The sequence below is a fragment of the Rhagoletis zephyria genome, unplaced genomic scaffold (assembly GCF_001687245.7).
Source record: "Rhagoletis zephyria isolate East Lansing unplaced genomic scaffold, Rhagoletis_zephyria_1.1 Rzeph_scaffold_00013, whole genome shotgun sequence".
Classification (NCBI taxonomy): Eukaryota; Metazoa; Arthropoda; class Insecta; order Diptera; family Tephritidae; genus Rhagoletis; species Rhagoletis zephyria.
The window spans coordinates 231,991-249,631 of NW_016157097.1; the positions used below are offsets into that span (position 1 = coordinate 231,991).

A 17,641-nucleotide genomic window follows, 5' to 3' on the forward strand; every position below is an offset into this window, starting at 1 on the left:
AAAGTATTGGCACAGCAAATTTTTCACAATATATGCAACAATTTTATTGTAATATTTTTCCACCAATTTTGTATAAAAAAAATTGGTTCATTTAACAACAACAAAAAAATAAAAACAAAATTCCTAAACTTTGTGCAAAACTCGCGAAAATTCAGCAAATTTTCATCAGAATTTTCAACTTTTTAATCAGACATTTTAGAATTGTTTGAGTATGCAGTTTTGCAGCCCATTAAATTCTAGTAAAAAATGCAAGTTCGGAGTTAGTCAAAAATCGCGTTGATTTTTGATAATTTTTTTTGTTGAAGGTTTTTGCATATAAAGTATTTTCGAAAAAAAATGTTTGCATAGAGAGACTGCGTGAAAAAAAAACTTCCCAAAATCAACGGTAGTTCTTATCTGCTGAAAACTTGCACTTTATTGTAATGAAATTGATTGGGCTATAAATCTGCATACTCCAAAAAAATTCTAAAAAATCTGATTAAAAGTTAAACATTTTCATGAAAATGTGATAAATTTTCGCAAGTTTTGCACAAAGTTTAGGAATTATATTTTTATGTTTTTTCTTGTTGAATGAACTATATTTTTATAAGAAAATAGCGGAAAAATATTAGAATGAAAATTGTTGCATATATTTTAAAAGATTTGCTGTGCCAATACTTTGTTCCGGCAGTGTATGTCGTTTCGGAGTATTAAGTTATTTATTTATTTTATTTATATTTTTTAGAATAGAATTTTTTCCTCAGCTTTAATATTATAATTTTATTTGTATAATATTCCGCAATTTTAACTCTTTCTTTTTTCTTTTTTTACATTTCAGAGCCTGTTCGACGCTTCACCTCGCGCCGCAAATCCGTCTTTGCCGAAGCCTATGATCCAGAAAATGATGCCGATGATGACGAGGCCGAACGCAAGGTCTATCCTAAATCAGACGAGCAGCGTGCTCGTCTAACCGAATCGGTGAAAAATGTATTGTTATTCCGTTCGCTAGATGATGAACAGGTGAGTTCGCAACTATTGTACTTTGCGGTTTTTTCCTTTCTTTTTCTACCTCTCCACCAAGATAGGAAGCGGGTTGGTAACAAATGAATTCGAAATTAAAGCTTTTTCCGTTCTTGAGGACTCTTGAAACGTTGCCTTTAACTCTTCGTGCTCGTTCAGATGAAGCCAAGTGGGAGAAAGGGTAATAATGTTTCCTAGAATATTGCTAACTGTGGTGGAGAAAGATAGGATATGAAGCTTAGAAGAGGATGGGAAGGAATGTGCACAGAACGGTGTACATAGAATATCCTATCGAACTCATCCTCATCGAAATTTCCTGCAATGTCACTATGATCTGGTTTGCATTTAAGTCTGACTAGGAAATTATCAAACGCCACTGAAAAAGAGTTCAATGCCCTGATTGCTACGCGCGGCTATCAGTGTACACCACGATGATCTGGAAACCTAAATTTAAAAATGAAAGAAAGCTCTCTATGAAAGACCCAACAATCACCAACTCTTCCGTCAAGCTTCGACCCCTTCATTCACTGATGCCTTGTTCCCATCTTCTAAAGCAAGGATAGTAAACGGCATTTTCTTTGAGCCTGTTCAATCCAAGCCATTTCAAGCAAATTCAATTCAATGCAACTATTGATTTTGCCGATATTATTTTTGCATAAAATTTTTCTAATATTTTTTCCTACAGTTGGCAGTAAATTAGAAAAAAAAAATAGCACAGTTTTGTAATCAAAAGAAATACTTTTCCGTATTTCGTTCGGATTCATTTTTAAATAGGCCAATACTTACCATTCTGCTTAACGTGCCTTTTATAGTAAATTGCACGCTACCTACATTTTCGTATTTGCTGAGCGGAGCCTGCTGCTGCAAGTAAATTGTATTTATTATTTTCCAAATCCAAGCAGCGTTGCAGTGCAAATATAAAACACAAACAAACTAAAAATAAATATAAAAATGTGTAAATACGATACCAGGTAGGTAGGGCGCATCGATAGTAAAATGCAAAAGTAAACCTACATAGCAATTCAAATGCATGCAAACCATTTTAATTTTGCATTTTCCCTACAATAAAATTTTCTGGGAAAAAAGTTTGCTAAATATAGTTTTCAATTTTTTGTATTCGTATAAATAAAACTCAAAATTTTTTTTGTAGTAGGCATAAAATTAACCCCTTCTTACATATGTATATGGAACGTGCAATTATTGCTCAAAGCACAAATACCATCTGTATGCAGACGAACAAAATAAACGCACACAACGCGAGTGGCACATCTGCTGCTGCTATTTCTTTCTAAATGAAAAAAAAAAAAAATTCTTATTGACTCAAAAATAAATAATTTTTCCACACATGCTGCATTTTGCGCAAAATCCATGAATTCCATTTCTGCATTCTATAAAATTTTAATTGTTTCTTTTTTTGCTTTACTCCAACATTTGTACATCATTTCGCACTATAAAATGATAATCACTTGCACTGCCAGCTGGCGTTGTTTGTGCTAAAGTCAAATACACTTATTGACATATTTCATTTTATTTTGAAAAAACATACATTGCCATTCAATTGTTTTATTTCATTTGCAGATGAATCAAGTATTGGACGCCATGTTCGAAAAACGAGTGCAACCAGACGAATACATCATACGCCAGGGTGATGATGGTGATAATTTTTATGTTATTGAGTCGTGAGTATCTCAATTCAATTTCCGTTTATTTTACATAAAGCATTTTTATATGTATTTTTTTTTTTTATGTGTATGCGCATATGTATGTATGTATGTACATATACATACATTAGACTGCATCACCAAAAAAAGTTGCGGTTTTTCCATCGGCATTACAAGATTTATTATATTTTAAGACGTCCACCAAAATATTTCGGAAAAATATTAAGATTTAAGTGAGCTGAACCGATTTGAAAATACCTCCAAAAATGGAGTTTTTTTATGAATAAAAATAGTTTCTGATTTAGACTAATGGGCTCTCAGTAGAAAGGTATTTTCACACTGTTTTTATTTCTGTCCAAAAAAAGTTATTCTTGTTTTTTTTTTTTGTCAAATACCAACACATCTTAATTGAACTTTGAATGATGTGCGTTCATCCTACCTTTCTCTTTCATCCTTTGAATGAGTTTATTAGCAAAGAAATAAAAAGGGTGAGAAAATACCTTGCCACCGACACCTCTTAAGTCTAAATCAGACCAGTTTAGGCTCAGTTATTCAAGTTTTTCTTATACCAATCTTTGAAAAAAGTTAAAAAACAGCATTATAAATCTCATTATTACAATTCCGTTCAAATTTTTTTAAATTTTTTTTTAAATTTTTTTATGCAAATTTTTTAAGCTTAAACCGTTTTATCATTTGAGGGGTTAAAAAAAAAAAAAATCTTTAAGAAACTATTTTTATTCATTAAAAACTCCATTTTTAGAGGTATTTCGGTAAATCGGTCCAGCTCACGTAAATCTTAATATTTTTCCGAAATATTTTGGTGGACGTCTTAAAATATAATTGATTTTATAATTCCAATGGAAAAATAGTAACGATTCTATTTTTGGATGGGGACTGATACAGTCTAATATACATATGCACATGCAAGCAAAAAAAAATCGCCGACACCCCTGAGTTTCAAAACTATTTCGAAAAACATTTCGGGCGGAACCTTGGGTCGCCTTTTTGCATTTTTCGATGACACCTACATGCGACAATAATATACCCCGCCCATTAGCGGTAGCCCGAGGAAGCGTGCAGCCTTGACGGGGTCTGTCCATAGGGACAGGGGCGTTAGAGAGGAGGGCTAGAACGTAGTGATTGAGGTGAATGAATTTTGGAACTAACAAATTTCATTCTCGAGAAAAGAACTTCGATATATCAGATTTAAAGATCTGAGTATATATGCCGAAGAAATTGCCTTGCAAAAATACTTTAGACTAGACTTTTTAGAACTTAAGAAATGGCGTGGTCCAATGTGCATGTATATGTACATTAGGATGGCCCTTAGTTATATGGAGTGTTTGGATTCTCGGTCTCACCCCCTAGAAATGTGTGAATAGCCTAAAGACTTAACTTTACAACGCTTTAGGTCAATCAAAAAAGATTTAGAGGTCTCTCAAAGCGCTCAAAGTTTCCCATGTATTTTATGTGGCGAAAGAACTATTTTACATCGAAATTGTATAGAATCCTTGAAAAGCAATATTTTCCAACCGGCAAACTCTGTTTCTCTTCAGGAGACTTCAAAAAATACTACTCAATTGGTTATTTAAAATTTGTTTAATATTAACGATTTTTTATGGGTGCCCCATTGCAGTTCTTAGGGGTTTGGGGGAACATAAAAAATTGTTAATATAAATAAACTTTTAAATAAACAAATGGTTATTTTTTCTGGAAGTCTCGTGAAGAGAAAAATAGTTTGCCGATTGAAAATTACTGCTTTTCAAGGATTCTAAATAGTTTTTCACCATATAAAATACATGGGAAACTTTGAGCGCTTTGAGCCACCTCTCAATCTTTTTTGATTGCCCTAAAACTTTATATAGGTTAGTGTTTAGGCTATTCACACATTTCTAGGGGATGATACTGAGAATCTGAGCGCTTTTCGAAATAAGGGCCACCCTAATGTATATATGTAGGTATGTATGAATGAAGGTAGAGACAAAGCACAGAGTGCACATTTCCGCAGGTAACGCATTCATTCGTACGTGGTTAGATCAGGAATAAATATTTTTGTTGGAAATTATGAATGGTTTTCTAATTTTATTGATGTTATTTTCGATTTAGCTGCATTTGATGGCTGTTATGGCTCGAAATTGTAAATTGTATTAAATGTGTGTTAAAAAAGCTTTGAATGATAGGAGTATACGTATAACACTAAATTTTGAACTTTTCACAGTTTAGCACACTTATATTTTAAGCAATTTCTGAACTTGATATAAATGTATATTAAAGTTGAAGATTAAGTTGCTCAAGTCTGCACTTGGTCGTTGTATGGGTGCCTAGGCGAAGGGTATTTTTTTATGCAATCTCCTTTCACTGCACGGGACTGCAAGGTTTGTACTTATACTCTCCATAAAGTGGTTCTCTACTATGAGAGGGCTAGGAGAAAATTAAAACCACTGCTGTCTTCTTAAACGCAATGGATCAGCCTCTCTTATTCCCAAATCATGACTTATATATCGCACACCTAGATCTAAATTGTGATCAACTCAAAAAAAAAATAATAAAAATATTTTTTTCTTCTTGATTATATACATTAACTAAAAACTACTGTTACACCCGTTTTTGTATTAATTGCCCTGCATCTGTACGATCCACAAGCAGTTAAATTTCCCTCTATGATTTTTGAGTTAGCTTACTTTAGATCTAGGTGTGCAATATGTACATACTATATCAATGTCTAATATGTATATACAACCATGAAATTTTCGCATATAGGATATCAAGTGGAATTCACAAAGTGTGGTTTTACTAGCTGATTTGGTACACAAGTCTCAAAATTGTATATTTCGATGAATGAGTTATTGAGACAGTGAGAGTAAGTAATCCACTTTTCTTTCCCTCTTCCTCCTGCAGAGAAGAGAAGCTGAAATTTTGAAATGTTATTTTTTTTAATATCTCGACTCCTGCGCCACCTATCGAGTTAATTCGTCATTGCCTTGTCATCGGGTCTGGAGTTTCAAGTCTCTAGGTAAGTGGTCGACGGGCCATAGCTCAGTGAGCGCTCTCTGAGCACATGTGTGTTTCACACGTATACGAAGAGCGGCAGCTGAGCAGTGCATTGAATGTGTTAGTATGCCGACCACTGCTCTAGGTCATCGGAATGTTGGTCAAAAATTGATTGCAAAATTTGACGCAAACAAACAAACTTACATCCTTACAGAGTAAGTTAAATAAAAGCTTTTAAAAAAATACCTGTATTTTTTTGTATTTGAACTATTGCTACCAACTTATATTATGAATTCGCCTTGATGGATACTTTCATCTCCTGACGTTCAGAAATAATATTGACTGATGATTTGCATCAATGCGTTTAAAAAGTGAGCCCGCTTATGGAGCAACCCTTGTGTTCTACATATTGAACTTTGCTATAAAGATAATGTGACATGATACAGTCCAAAGTGGTTAAGCATTTTAAAATTCATAAATCACCAGATAGCATAACCCAATATATATCTATATAGTACATACATATCGTCACCTGAGTGGACCTGAGTCGACCTAATTCGGCAGCCAGTTTGAAAACGCCCTATCTCTGAAAACTTTTCAAGAACGCCCTACTTCAGAATTTGATTGAAAACCAGCTCATCTCGGAATTTGGTTGAAGAAAGCCCTATCTCAGAATTCGGTTCCAAAACGCCCTATCTCAGCTGAATATAAATTGAAAATGTAGAAAAGTTTTCTGAGATAGGGCGTTTTCAAACTGGCTGCCGAAATAGGTCGATCTTCCACTCAGGTATCGATATCTTCTGCTTTGTGTGATGACCAAATTAATTTTTGCCCACAGGAATAAATCAGCCTTAAGCTGTTGTCGTTAGATTTGCTAATTGGACTCGATTTAATTGTGACCCATTTAAGCGTATATAGTTTTCAGCGTTCTATGATCCTAACGTTTTATTTATTTTTGTATTTTTTAGTAAAAAATACTAAGGAAAGTTCTGTTATGTAGATATGTATGTAGCAGGAATTGGCAACGGTTGATCGTCAACTGTTCATACTCATTCAATACCGCTGCTTTGTATGACTGAGCAGCGGCGTTGGCTTAGTAGTATCGATACCTAAACGAAATTAGAGGATGACTGAACACGAGCGCATTGCGTGCTGTCTTGCAAATACAGCCACCACAAGTGAACGATGCTTATAACTGCTCATACTGATATTGACTTCGGCAAATCTGTACTCTGAATGATCGTGCACGAAACCAGCAAACGTGGCAGTTGAACGGCTCCGAAAACATGAGAGTCATCATTTGTTGCAGAAGTCGTTTGACTTGTTGCTGAAAATCATCTGACTTGTTGCTGAAAGCCATTTGACTTGTTGCTGAAAATCATCTGACTTGTTGCTGAAAATCATCTGACTTGTTGCTGAAATGACGACGAATGTGGTAAAGGGTAATTTATCGTCTCGTATGCATGTATGTATGTATTTATAGCGCGTCTACAATTCAGTTGCATTGCTCACTGCTGGCTAGTTGTGAATATGCATACGTACGTAAGTATGTATGTATGTACATATCAATGCTTCATTTCAAACAAGCAAGTGTCTTTGAATGTTTTTGAACTACAGTATCATCACTTCGGCAACACGTCAAACGCGCCTTCAGCAACAAACCAAAGGCGGCGGTTTGACTTCTGCAACAAATCAAGTTAGCTAACTGCGGCATCTTGCCTTCGCCAGTCTTTCACATAAGCTGTCATGCTTTCGGCAACCGTCCAAAGCAGTATCGTGCTTTTGGCAGTCGATCAAATACGGCGGTTGCTGGTTTCGTGCACGATCATTCGGAGTACAGATTTGCCGAAGTCAATATCAGTATGAGCTGTTATAAGCATCGTTCACTTGTGGTGGCTGTATTTGCAAGACAGCACGCTTTGCGGTGGTGTTCGTTCATCCTCCGTTTTTAACGTGAGTAGGCTTAAAGTCACAAAAACAGCACCCTTTGCCAATGTCTGGTATGTAGGTTCCAAATGACGTTGTGGTAATTGCCGGCTATTTAAAATTGTTTACTGAAAGTAATGGTAAAGTGGGACATTTGATTTGTGCTTATGTTTTCGTCTTAAACATTTTGATGGTTACAGTTTAATTCATATATCTATTAATAACTACAGCAGACTACATATTATAGTAAAGTTTCAAATACTTATATCTGCTCTTTTTTTTCTTTTTTCTCTTTACATATCTATTAACAGCGGAGTTTACAAAGTCATTTGTAATGGCGATCATATTTCTACTTATGACAATAGTGGAATATTCGGTGAATTGGCGCTGCTCTACAATGTTCCAAGGTGAGTAAAAGGAAAACAAAAAAGGAAATATTCCTTATTAGCATTAACCCAGACGCTAAGTTACATAAATACACGCACGAAGAAAAAATTAATATAAATTTTTTAACAGAAAATTTATTTTTTAAATTAACTAAAAAGCAGTGCTAAAAAACAAAAATCTCAAAAATCAACACGATTTTTTAGCCGGTTTAAACTTGCACTTCATTAGATTAAAATTGTACGCGCCTGGCAAAAATTCTTAGGTTAATAACCATGAATATACATATCGTCGTTTAAAGTACAAAACCGCGTATCGTGATCCCGCAAAACCGCGTAACTGACATTGGCTGCCAAAAATTGGATTTGCTCTCACACAAGCTCTTGGCTCAATCCTTATCCATTCGTCCTGAAATATACTAGGCAGATATGCGATTGCTTAATAAAAAAAACAAAAAAAAACATTTTGAAATATGAGTGTTTTTACACTCTAGAAAATAATTTCTACAACTTCACATACGCGGTTTTGCACTTTAAACGACGATATGTACATAAGCATAAAACCAATATTAATGATTTTCTCTGGTCGGCAGCAAAAGGATACTCAATAACTTTAATTAAAACGTTTATTTACGATTTTCAAAGCTGAAGAGCTGTGTGCAACAAAAAAAGGCTGTTTAAATATTTAACAAACCATCGTCAAAAGAGGAAATGCACTTCAATACAAACATGCATACATACATACATACGGATCTATTAAATATATTCATTAGCATCATTTTATGGTTTCATTTTTGTGAAAGAGCGGAAAGTTTAATATTAACCTGAAAAAATTGCTATTTTGAGAAAATCATATTTACCTAAAATATTGTATGCCTTTAAGATAACCAGCTCGTCTAAAAGTCTACTTTTTCTAATAAAATATTGAAGATCCCTCATGAATATTTTCTTTACGCAATTTATTTTAAAAGCGACTAGCCGGCGAAGCCTCGCGCTGAATGTATGCATATTTATGTACATTTACATTTTTGGAGAAATAAATCATATGTCATCAAGTACTTCGTTTATTGTATACTTAAAAAATCTCTCCTAAATTCGTTCATTAGCGTGGTCAAAATAGCTCGCCTTTCCTTTATACTATGACGCCTACGCTTATTAGTATTGAATATAATAATTTGCTTGACAAGTGGCAATCCCATTCATATAATTAGACATTAGTGATTTTCTAGAGACCAATTGCTTTCATTTGGCACCTCAGTTTTGGTAATCCAACGAACGGTGCGGATCTTATAGTTTTTTTTTATACAGGTGGCAACCCTATTTAAATTCTAAGTAAAAAAGGTCACTCTCCTATCGTTACAAAGTATATTAGAGAAAATCTCGTCAAAATCCGTTCAGTAGTTTTCGAGATTACCGCGTACAAAGAATCTCGTCTCCTTTATATCGTCGCTCGAATAAAGAAACAGTGTAAATGCCACATACACTATTATTCGATAATTGCACCATTGGATAGACAATCCTTTAATCTATTAGAAAAATCTTTAGTTTTCTTAAATATCTCTTTGGCCCACTAATTTATTCCCGAAAACTGAAATTGTATTCGTATGGTTTGTAATGGTTTATAAAAACTTCCAATTCGTTTTTCTCAAAACTATACTTTTCATGTTACACTATTTCATTATTCCAGCGACGATATGTAATATGTATAGATGATTGTTTTTGATTCCATAATTTAATAAAAAAAAATGCCAGCATTTTTCCTGCATTTTGAATTTCATCATTTAATTTTTACTCCATTTATCCAGAGCCGCATCCATACAAGCTGTAACAGAAGGCCTACTGTGGGCTATGGATCGTCAAACGTTCCGTCGCATTCTATTGAAATCCGCTTTTAAAAAGCGAAAAATGTACGAAACACTTTTGGATAGCGTACCGATGTTGAAAGCGTTGAAGGTGAGTGTGCTCAAAGAGAGTTAATCGTTTAATCTAAAACGGATTTTAAAACGAGTAGTAACTGCTTTCGTCGTTTTCTACATAGAAAACCATGGTAAATTTTCTCTGACAATTTCAATGATTAAGCAAGTTTTTTTTTTTCAAGATAAAAATAATTTCTAATGCTTGATTTCCACTAGGCATTAAATGGCAAAAATGACAAATGACAAAGTCGGGCATTAAAAAAATATCGTGTCATTACATTAAAAAAAATATCATTAAGTTCATTTCCACATGGCATTTTTTAAATGGCATACATTTTTTGTAATTTTAATGCCTAGTGGAAATTCGGCATAAGTCTCTGAACACTTATTCTCTTTTTCGTGCAATAACGTTTACGCATGTGATACAATGAATGAATATATTTAATTAATATACATACTTACACAAATCAAAATATTTAATAAAACATCTGAAATTTCATTTCTTCTAGTCCTATGAGCGCATGAACTTGGCTGATGCCCTAGTTTCCAAACACTTCTCTAACTCTGACAGAATCATCAAACAAGGTGGAGTACTCGACCAAACATTAAAATGAGAAATTAAATTTTTACATATTTATTCCTACGCCAAATATGTAGGTGATGCCGCCGACGGTATGTACTTCATTGAGGATGGTAATGTTGTTGTGAAAATGGATCAGGACGGCAAGGAAATTGAAATCTCCCGACTGGGCAAAGGTCAATATTTTGGAGAGTTGGCTTTGGTTACACACCGACCACGTGCTGCTTCCGTTTATGCCGATGGAGAAGTTAAAGTTGCATGTAAGTTAAAATAAATTTCAAAAGGTTTTGTGGCTACATAAGTACGTATGTACTAATGTACCTCTGAACGAGAATTTAAATTAGTTAATTAATATTTTTTTCATTACCACATCCATAAAAATAGCAGGGAGAAGTATTGAATATGAATGTATTTAAATTTTCAAAGCAATCGGCTGGAAATAACTTACAGTTGTAAACAGTTGAATAAAGATAATTGCAACCGATATATTCTATGAGTCTGTCGCTTCAATTTGCACCTATCATGACAATCAATTATATGAAATAGGAAGCATTCCGGAAAAATAAGGCCACATAAAAATGTATGAGAGTTTCTCACTAAAAATTAAATTATAAATTATAATTATAAGAGCACATTACTTATGTGAAATGTGGTTATCGAAAGCCATTTTTTTTATTTGTATTTAAGGAAAGCTATTTTGGGAACTTGAGTTTTAAAATGAAGAAAATTTTCTTGGATATAGTTGTTCTTCAATATCGAAATTTCATAGAAATATCCAATATCCAAGGAATATTGGCCAGGTAGTAGCAGTGAATCAGCTGACATTTTACAAATATTTTTAATTTTTTCACACAAATTTTAAATTATGCAAATGTATTTTCATGGGAAACCTTCCCGCCAAACAATTTCTGTTGCCGGCAAGGAAACAAATTTATTGCCGGTAATACCGCCATCATATTGATTTCGTATTACCAGTCATTCTAAAACGTCCGCCGAAGGAGTCGTTTTCTTATCGCTTCAGACGTTATTTGGAATAATTTTGTTCTTTTTAATATTTCATTTATTTTTTGTATACAAAATTGGAACATAGAAACGGAACGAATTCCTTATTTCTCTTTGAGGCCTATCCTATTCCTATTTTCAATCCTGTCTTTGGTATAAACTACATAATACTGTTTGGATAATATTGTTGACGCGAAATTGACAAGCATGGGAATTTTTGATAACTTATTTATTCCAAAATTGACATGAACGAACTGATGTTGCCGATTTTTCACCACGGCAATAAATCGATGAATCGCCAACTTGTTGCCATTGACGATTGTTGCCTATTTCTCATGTTTTGCATGGTGGGTTTTTTTCATAAAAAGAAGCAATTAAAAGAACGTTACTGGGCAATTTATTAAGGATTCCGAGCGCTCCACACATTTCGCCAAGCTAGTAATCGTATGAGCTTATCCTCAAAGTTGTTTTTTATGATAACCTATTTTTTTGCCTCGGACCAGGGCTCGAATCTGGGGTCCAATGGAAAGACGTTTACTTTCTGAGGCCATTTTAAATGTTATCTACATTCTTTAGATAGAATCAGAGTCAAATTCTTAGAACAATAAATCTAGAAAACCGATATTTTTTCCTTTATATCAGATCATCATCATGATTGATAGAATCGGTATTTATGGACATTACGTCACTAAAGTGTCAATTTCAATGGGTGGATGGTTCCATTATATTTCATGCGAGAATAAGCCGTGTACTGTTTTTTTCGTTTTAATTAGAGCTAACCTTAACTCACTCCCTATTTATCCAGCCCGTCACAGTCGTATACCTTCGTATATACATAAGATGGGTCTGTCAGCAGATCCCTAGTGGCAGCTTTATTGTGAGGATGATCAGATCAGCTTTACACATTTTACATTTAAATTTTTTTACTCTCACTTTTCGCACTGAAAATCATAATTAACTACCGATTGTAAGTTAACCCTTCACTGGGATAACGGCACTTGCTTACACAAACGGGAATGCGTTTCAATTTAGCCGGAGTTAACCTCTTAAAGTCTATTTTTTCTTTTACTTACTATAAAAAGTATTGCGTCTTCAGGTTAAGAAGTCGTCATTAGGGGCCATTTTCACCATCTTTGGTTAGCACTAATCCCCAGTCAAACATCGTTACCGACGTTACCAATACAATATTATATGCATGGAGTCAGTAGCGTCGGCAACGATGTTTAACTGGGTATAAGTGTTAACCAGATATGGTGAAAACGGCCCTAAGGGACAGAAGTTCTTGCAAAGTACCTCGCTCCGCTAAACCCGAAAACTAAACTAAGTAACTAACCAATTAGCTAATTCCCAAGTTGAGAGTATTGCCTGAGCCTTCTTACAATTTTCGAATTGGATCGCGCCCATTACGAGAATGAGCACTTTTTTGTACTAGTTAAAGGAAATTATGCTGGCCGTGGATCTCGAACCCATGACCTCACGGGTAGGCGGACTCGCAATATGTACCGCCATCTGTGAGGGTACAGACTAACGTTGCCGTCTGCCCATTATATAAGTTGTTCACAGCTGTAAGCGCTTTAAAATACTTGTTAAGTAGTAAAAAAAAGTTTAATGCAAAACCTCTATTTTTCGATGGGTGTGGTATTTTAGAAAAATATTACTAATTCTTTCATAAACACAGCCCATTTCTTTTGTATTCTATTGACTTTACGTAGTTTCTGCTCCGTTTTTTTTACCATTTTAAACATGTAATAATTTTCGCTCCGTTTATTTTTTTCTTTCTTAATTTTTTCATTTTATTTATTTTTTCCAATAATATTTTAATTTTAATTATTTTATTACACTATTTATGTTATTTTCATTCAATAATAATTTGCTCGTAAAAATTATAAACCCGCTTAAACTTTTTTGTATGGAATTACTTTTCTAATTTTTTTGTATGCTTCCTATTATACTTGTTTTTTGCATTTATTCGTCTGTTTATGTCCTATACATACATATATATAATTTTATGTATCTATTAATTTTTATTTCACCTACATATGTATGTATTTATGTATGTTTATGCATAATGTGTGTGAAAGTAGTCTTAGATACCGACTGTTTTAAGCGTTTATTTGGTAAATGTACCAATTTGTTAGAGAGTGGAATCAGTGGTTATCGCTATTTGGATGATGATTTGCGTATTTACTATGATAATTTAAAAATGTTGCAGGACATTAAATTGTAGTTATGAATTTTGTTAAGTCTGTGTGTGTATGCTAAAAGTTGATTTTTAATTTTTTCGGGACCAAAGGAAACATTTTTCTCAAAGAGCTGCGCTGCTTACACACATACATATGTGGAAAGTAGCCGTGTGACGTACCTCTCTTTGAATTTGCTATTTTAAACCATTACATAATTATTAGAAGAAAAATTACTAAAAATTACAAATATGTTTATAAACATAGTCCTTAATATACATAAATATATATGACACAACCCACATTTCAAGCAATAATTTTTTACTCATATCCTCATGGTCCAGAAAGGGTTAAATTGTGGTTTCTCTTATTACATATTTCCGTATATACTAACATTTTAATTTAAAAATTGCTTATAAATTTCATTTAATTTTTAATCAATGCTTAACATTTACAATCAATCAATCATTTATTCAATCAATCTGCGATAACTGTTAACAAACGATCATATCAATTTATAAAGATTTGGACAACAGTGCCTTTGAGCGAATTCTTGGCTTTCTTACGGATATACTGAAGCGCAATGCCGAAATCTATGAAGAACAATTATCTAATCTGGCACGCGAAAATACATTCGTTTGAATTTTTAAATTGAAAATTTTCCCATTACATACATATGTATTAATATGATTTATTGTTTTTCTCATTGTTGATTTGTTGACCAGAGTTTTAGTGATATGTTTACGATTGCTGCGTTTTGACTCTTTAAAAAAGCAAGCATTGCTAAAACGGTGTCGAAATCAATGGTTATTTGAATGTATTTACAAACTTTTAATAAATAAATAAATAATTAAAAGTATTTTTTTAGACATTATTAAGTCTTCGTCGCTAAAATTTATGTCATTTAATGTCCAGACATATAACAAGGTTTTGCGAGATGCCATTTGATTTTCCTCAATTTGTGCAGAGTAGTATGAAGAAATTTTAAACTTAAAACGGAATAAATTGGCTTATGCCGGATTTCCACTGGGCATTAAATGTCGAAAATTTTCGACGACAAGGTGGGCATTAAAAAATACTTGTGCCGTTGCATTAGTAAAAAAGTAGTTAAGTTCGTTTCCAACGATATATAAGTATTTAAAATGCCATTTCAGTGCCTAGTAGAAATTCGGTATTCAAAATTTTAATAGAAAGAATTGCCTGAACATTCATCAAGTTTTAATTTATGGAAATTCGGTATAAAAAGAGAGCGAATGCTTCAAAGCGATTCAATTGCTGGGTTTAGTTTTCAAAAATTGTAAGAAACGACAATTGGAACTGCTATTTTAAATTTGACAAAATTAACTTTCTGAATCTAAATTCAAAAAGTAGATTTATTTGAGGTTGAGAAGAAAAATTCAGAGCCACGACTTCAAAATCTTATTTTTGCAGTGCTGAATAATTTTAATTGCACATATTACAGTTACAAAGTATCTTAATTGCAAGTTCTCCGAAAAGAGAAACGATAATTCCAAATATCCGCATTACAATCACAGAAGTAGCAAAAAAAAAAAATATCTAAAATATCCGTAGTTTTATTTCACTTAATATACCCGTATACTTATGCAGTGGCGGAAATGTAAATAGGGTCCCGACATTTTGGCTATTTTTCTTACTTTTATTTAGTGTTTATTATTTTTTTTTTTTGTTTTGAAGTAAAGCTCGTTATCTAACAAAAACCATGTAAGTCCGAATTTCAAACTTTGTACAAAAATTAGGAAATTCAACAAAGTTTCATCAAAAATAAAACTTTTGCACTAGGGTTTTAGAACAGATTTTGTTTTGCAGTTTTATAGCCGTCCGAAAAAAAAATTTCAAATATCAGCGGCACTTTTTAGTAATTTCAAACTTATACTTTACCATACCGCAATTTTTTCTAAAAACGCTTAATTTCTAATATTTGACTTATATGGCTTTTGTTAAAAATAAATAAAAACAGGTAGAAGGAAAATAACCAAAACGAGTTAAAATGTTGTTTCCCTATTTATTTTGCTGCCACTATAGCTAAATAATATTTTCTACGTAGTTAAATAATTATATTAACATAAGTATAACAGATATACTAATTTAGCACACTGGTTCGTTTTTATATATTATCCAAAATATATTTAGGTCCATAGTATGTAAGTCATTCCCTAGGTTTAGGTATCCCCACCTGTCACAGTGCTCGTTCATCAACATCATCATCATCGAATTGGAGCAAAAATCAGTCAAGAAAAACTTTTCATCGGTAAGACGCCAAGTAATGAAAATTAAAAAAAAAAAAAATCTAATTTTTCTCGGCGCATGTTCACTTAAAATTAATTGCGGTCTAAGGATTACACGCAGCACACCAACACTTCAAATCCTGTTGATTAATTATAACTACAATTACTATGAAGCTCTTAAAATAGCTGAATATTATCTAGTAGTTATTGACACAATATCGACACTGGATAGAAGACACAAAGAGCGTTACAACTAGAGCGTGTTGGCTCCACATTTCACACACACCGCAGCCACACCTCGCCATTTTTACAGTGGCGAGTTAATTCATATTCAAAAATAAATTGTATAAATATTTAACAAAGCGAAAATTTACTAATAAATGTGAGCTAAGTAGTTACATTGTGAAAATGGCATTTAATCATAAAACGTTTATCACACATACATAGATACATTCTTATTTTTAGGCTACATAGAATATTGCTTGCCAATACTGTTATTAAAAATATTGTAATTGCATTCAAATGAAAACTGGTGATGGGTTATTCTGTGCTTGGAAAGAGCGATTTGCTGAGAATACACCGCATGAATATACTCACGACTGCTCTCTCCTTAGGCCTTAAAACCATTTTGGTGAAATTTAGTTTTCCAAAAAAAAACATTGTATTTTCAACAAAAAACTGTAACTTCCAAAAACAAAGTGATTTTTGAAGAGTCAAGGTTTTTAATTATATAAAACATAAATGACAAAAAAAAAAAAAAAAACAGTTCAAGGTCATTCCATGTAAAAGAGTAAATAGACGTAAATTTTAAAATTCCACTAATTATTCCTATTTCAGTGGTAACCTATACATCATATATTGTTACTTTTTACACCAATTACAAAGACCTGTTCCACTAGTCACAATATTAAATATTTTTTAATATATCTATGAAGGTTATATCAGATTAATTTTTTATGAAAAGGAAAGCGTATCGTATGTACATATACATTTTACAACACATAAAAATCTCGCTTGAAAACAAACTGTTTTGACTGAAATTCGTCTTTAATAAGTGCACAAAGGTAAAAATAAAGACATTTTCAGTGTTCCACCAGTCACATTCGCTCAAATAATATGGTGTTACAAGGAACTTAAAAATTTTTTCGTATTTTTTTTAAAAGTGTTTTATAGCAAAACGTTCACATTTTTTTTACTATATATTCCCACTTCTCTTGATGTCTTCATCACTGTCTCTGGCTTTTCGAAGACAGTGGGCCTCATGCATAAAAAGTGAGCTTAAGCTCCGACTCGATTTTCAGTACAAATTGTTGAGCTTGAGCTCACCCCTTCAGTGCAAAAATTGAGTCTGAGCTTAAGCTCACTTTTTATGCATAAGGCCCAGTTTATTGCCTGGATGCCTACTTTACTCAAAGAATGTGTAATGAGCATATTCTCATTGGTCTTGTCTTGTGTAAACGCGGGGTCGTACAACTGTCAGCAGTGATGGACTTGTGTGCGTCAAAAGTTGAGTATTGGCCAACGTTCGTTGGGTCCGTCGACGCAAGGGGTGCCAATTTGACGCTCTCTATGCAAACACAACTGTCAGTTTCATCCTTGAGAGGAACGTACGCGAAGTACCCATTCTGACGGGGCCATAAGTTGATTATGTACAATCATATTATGTTCAAACAAAAAATTCGGTATTGCTTGAGTTCCGACGATCCAGTTAATTCTGATTTTAAATGTCCTACGAGTCATAATGGAAACGCCCATTT

The 17,641-nt window shown here is 33.2% G+C and overlaps 1 protein-coding gene across 11 annotated transcripts in view; it reads left to right on the plus strand.

Annotated features, from left to right (window-relative positions):
* The window catches only part of Pka-R2 (cAMP-dependent protein kinase type II regulatory subunit), a 204,867-nt gene that overhangs the window by 176,403 nt on the left and 10,823 nt on the right, over window positions 1–17,641 (plus strand). For 9 of the 11 annotated variants that reach the window (XM_017611297.1, XM_017611290.1, XM_017611274.1 and 6 more), the window contains 7 exons: window positions 818–999; window positions 2,578–2,678; window positions 7,889–7,984; window positions 9,766–9,913; window positions 10,386–10,461; window positions 10,534–10,716; window positions 13,543–15,345. In XM_017611297.1, the coding sequence (XP_017466786.1) occupies window positions 818–999; window positions 2,578–2,678; window positions 7,889–7,984; window positions 9,766–9,913; window positions 10,386–10,461; window positions 10,534–10,716; window positions 13,543–13,685 (929 nt within the window). In that variant the 3' untranslated portion in view covers window positions 13,686–15,345. Of the gene's footprint in view, window positions 1–817; window positions 1,000–2,577; window positions 2,679–7,888; window positions 7,985–9,765; window positions 9,914–10,385; window positions 10,462–10,533; window positions 10,717–13,542; window positions 15,346–17,641 lie in introns of those variants that run through there. The other 2 variants (XM_017611339.1, XM_017611336.1) reach the window with 1 other exon arrangement.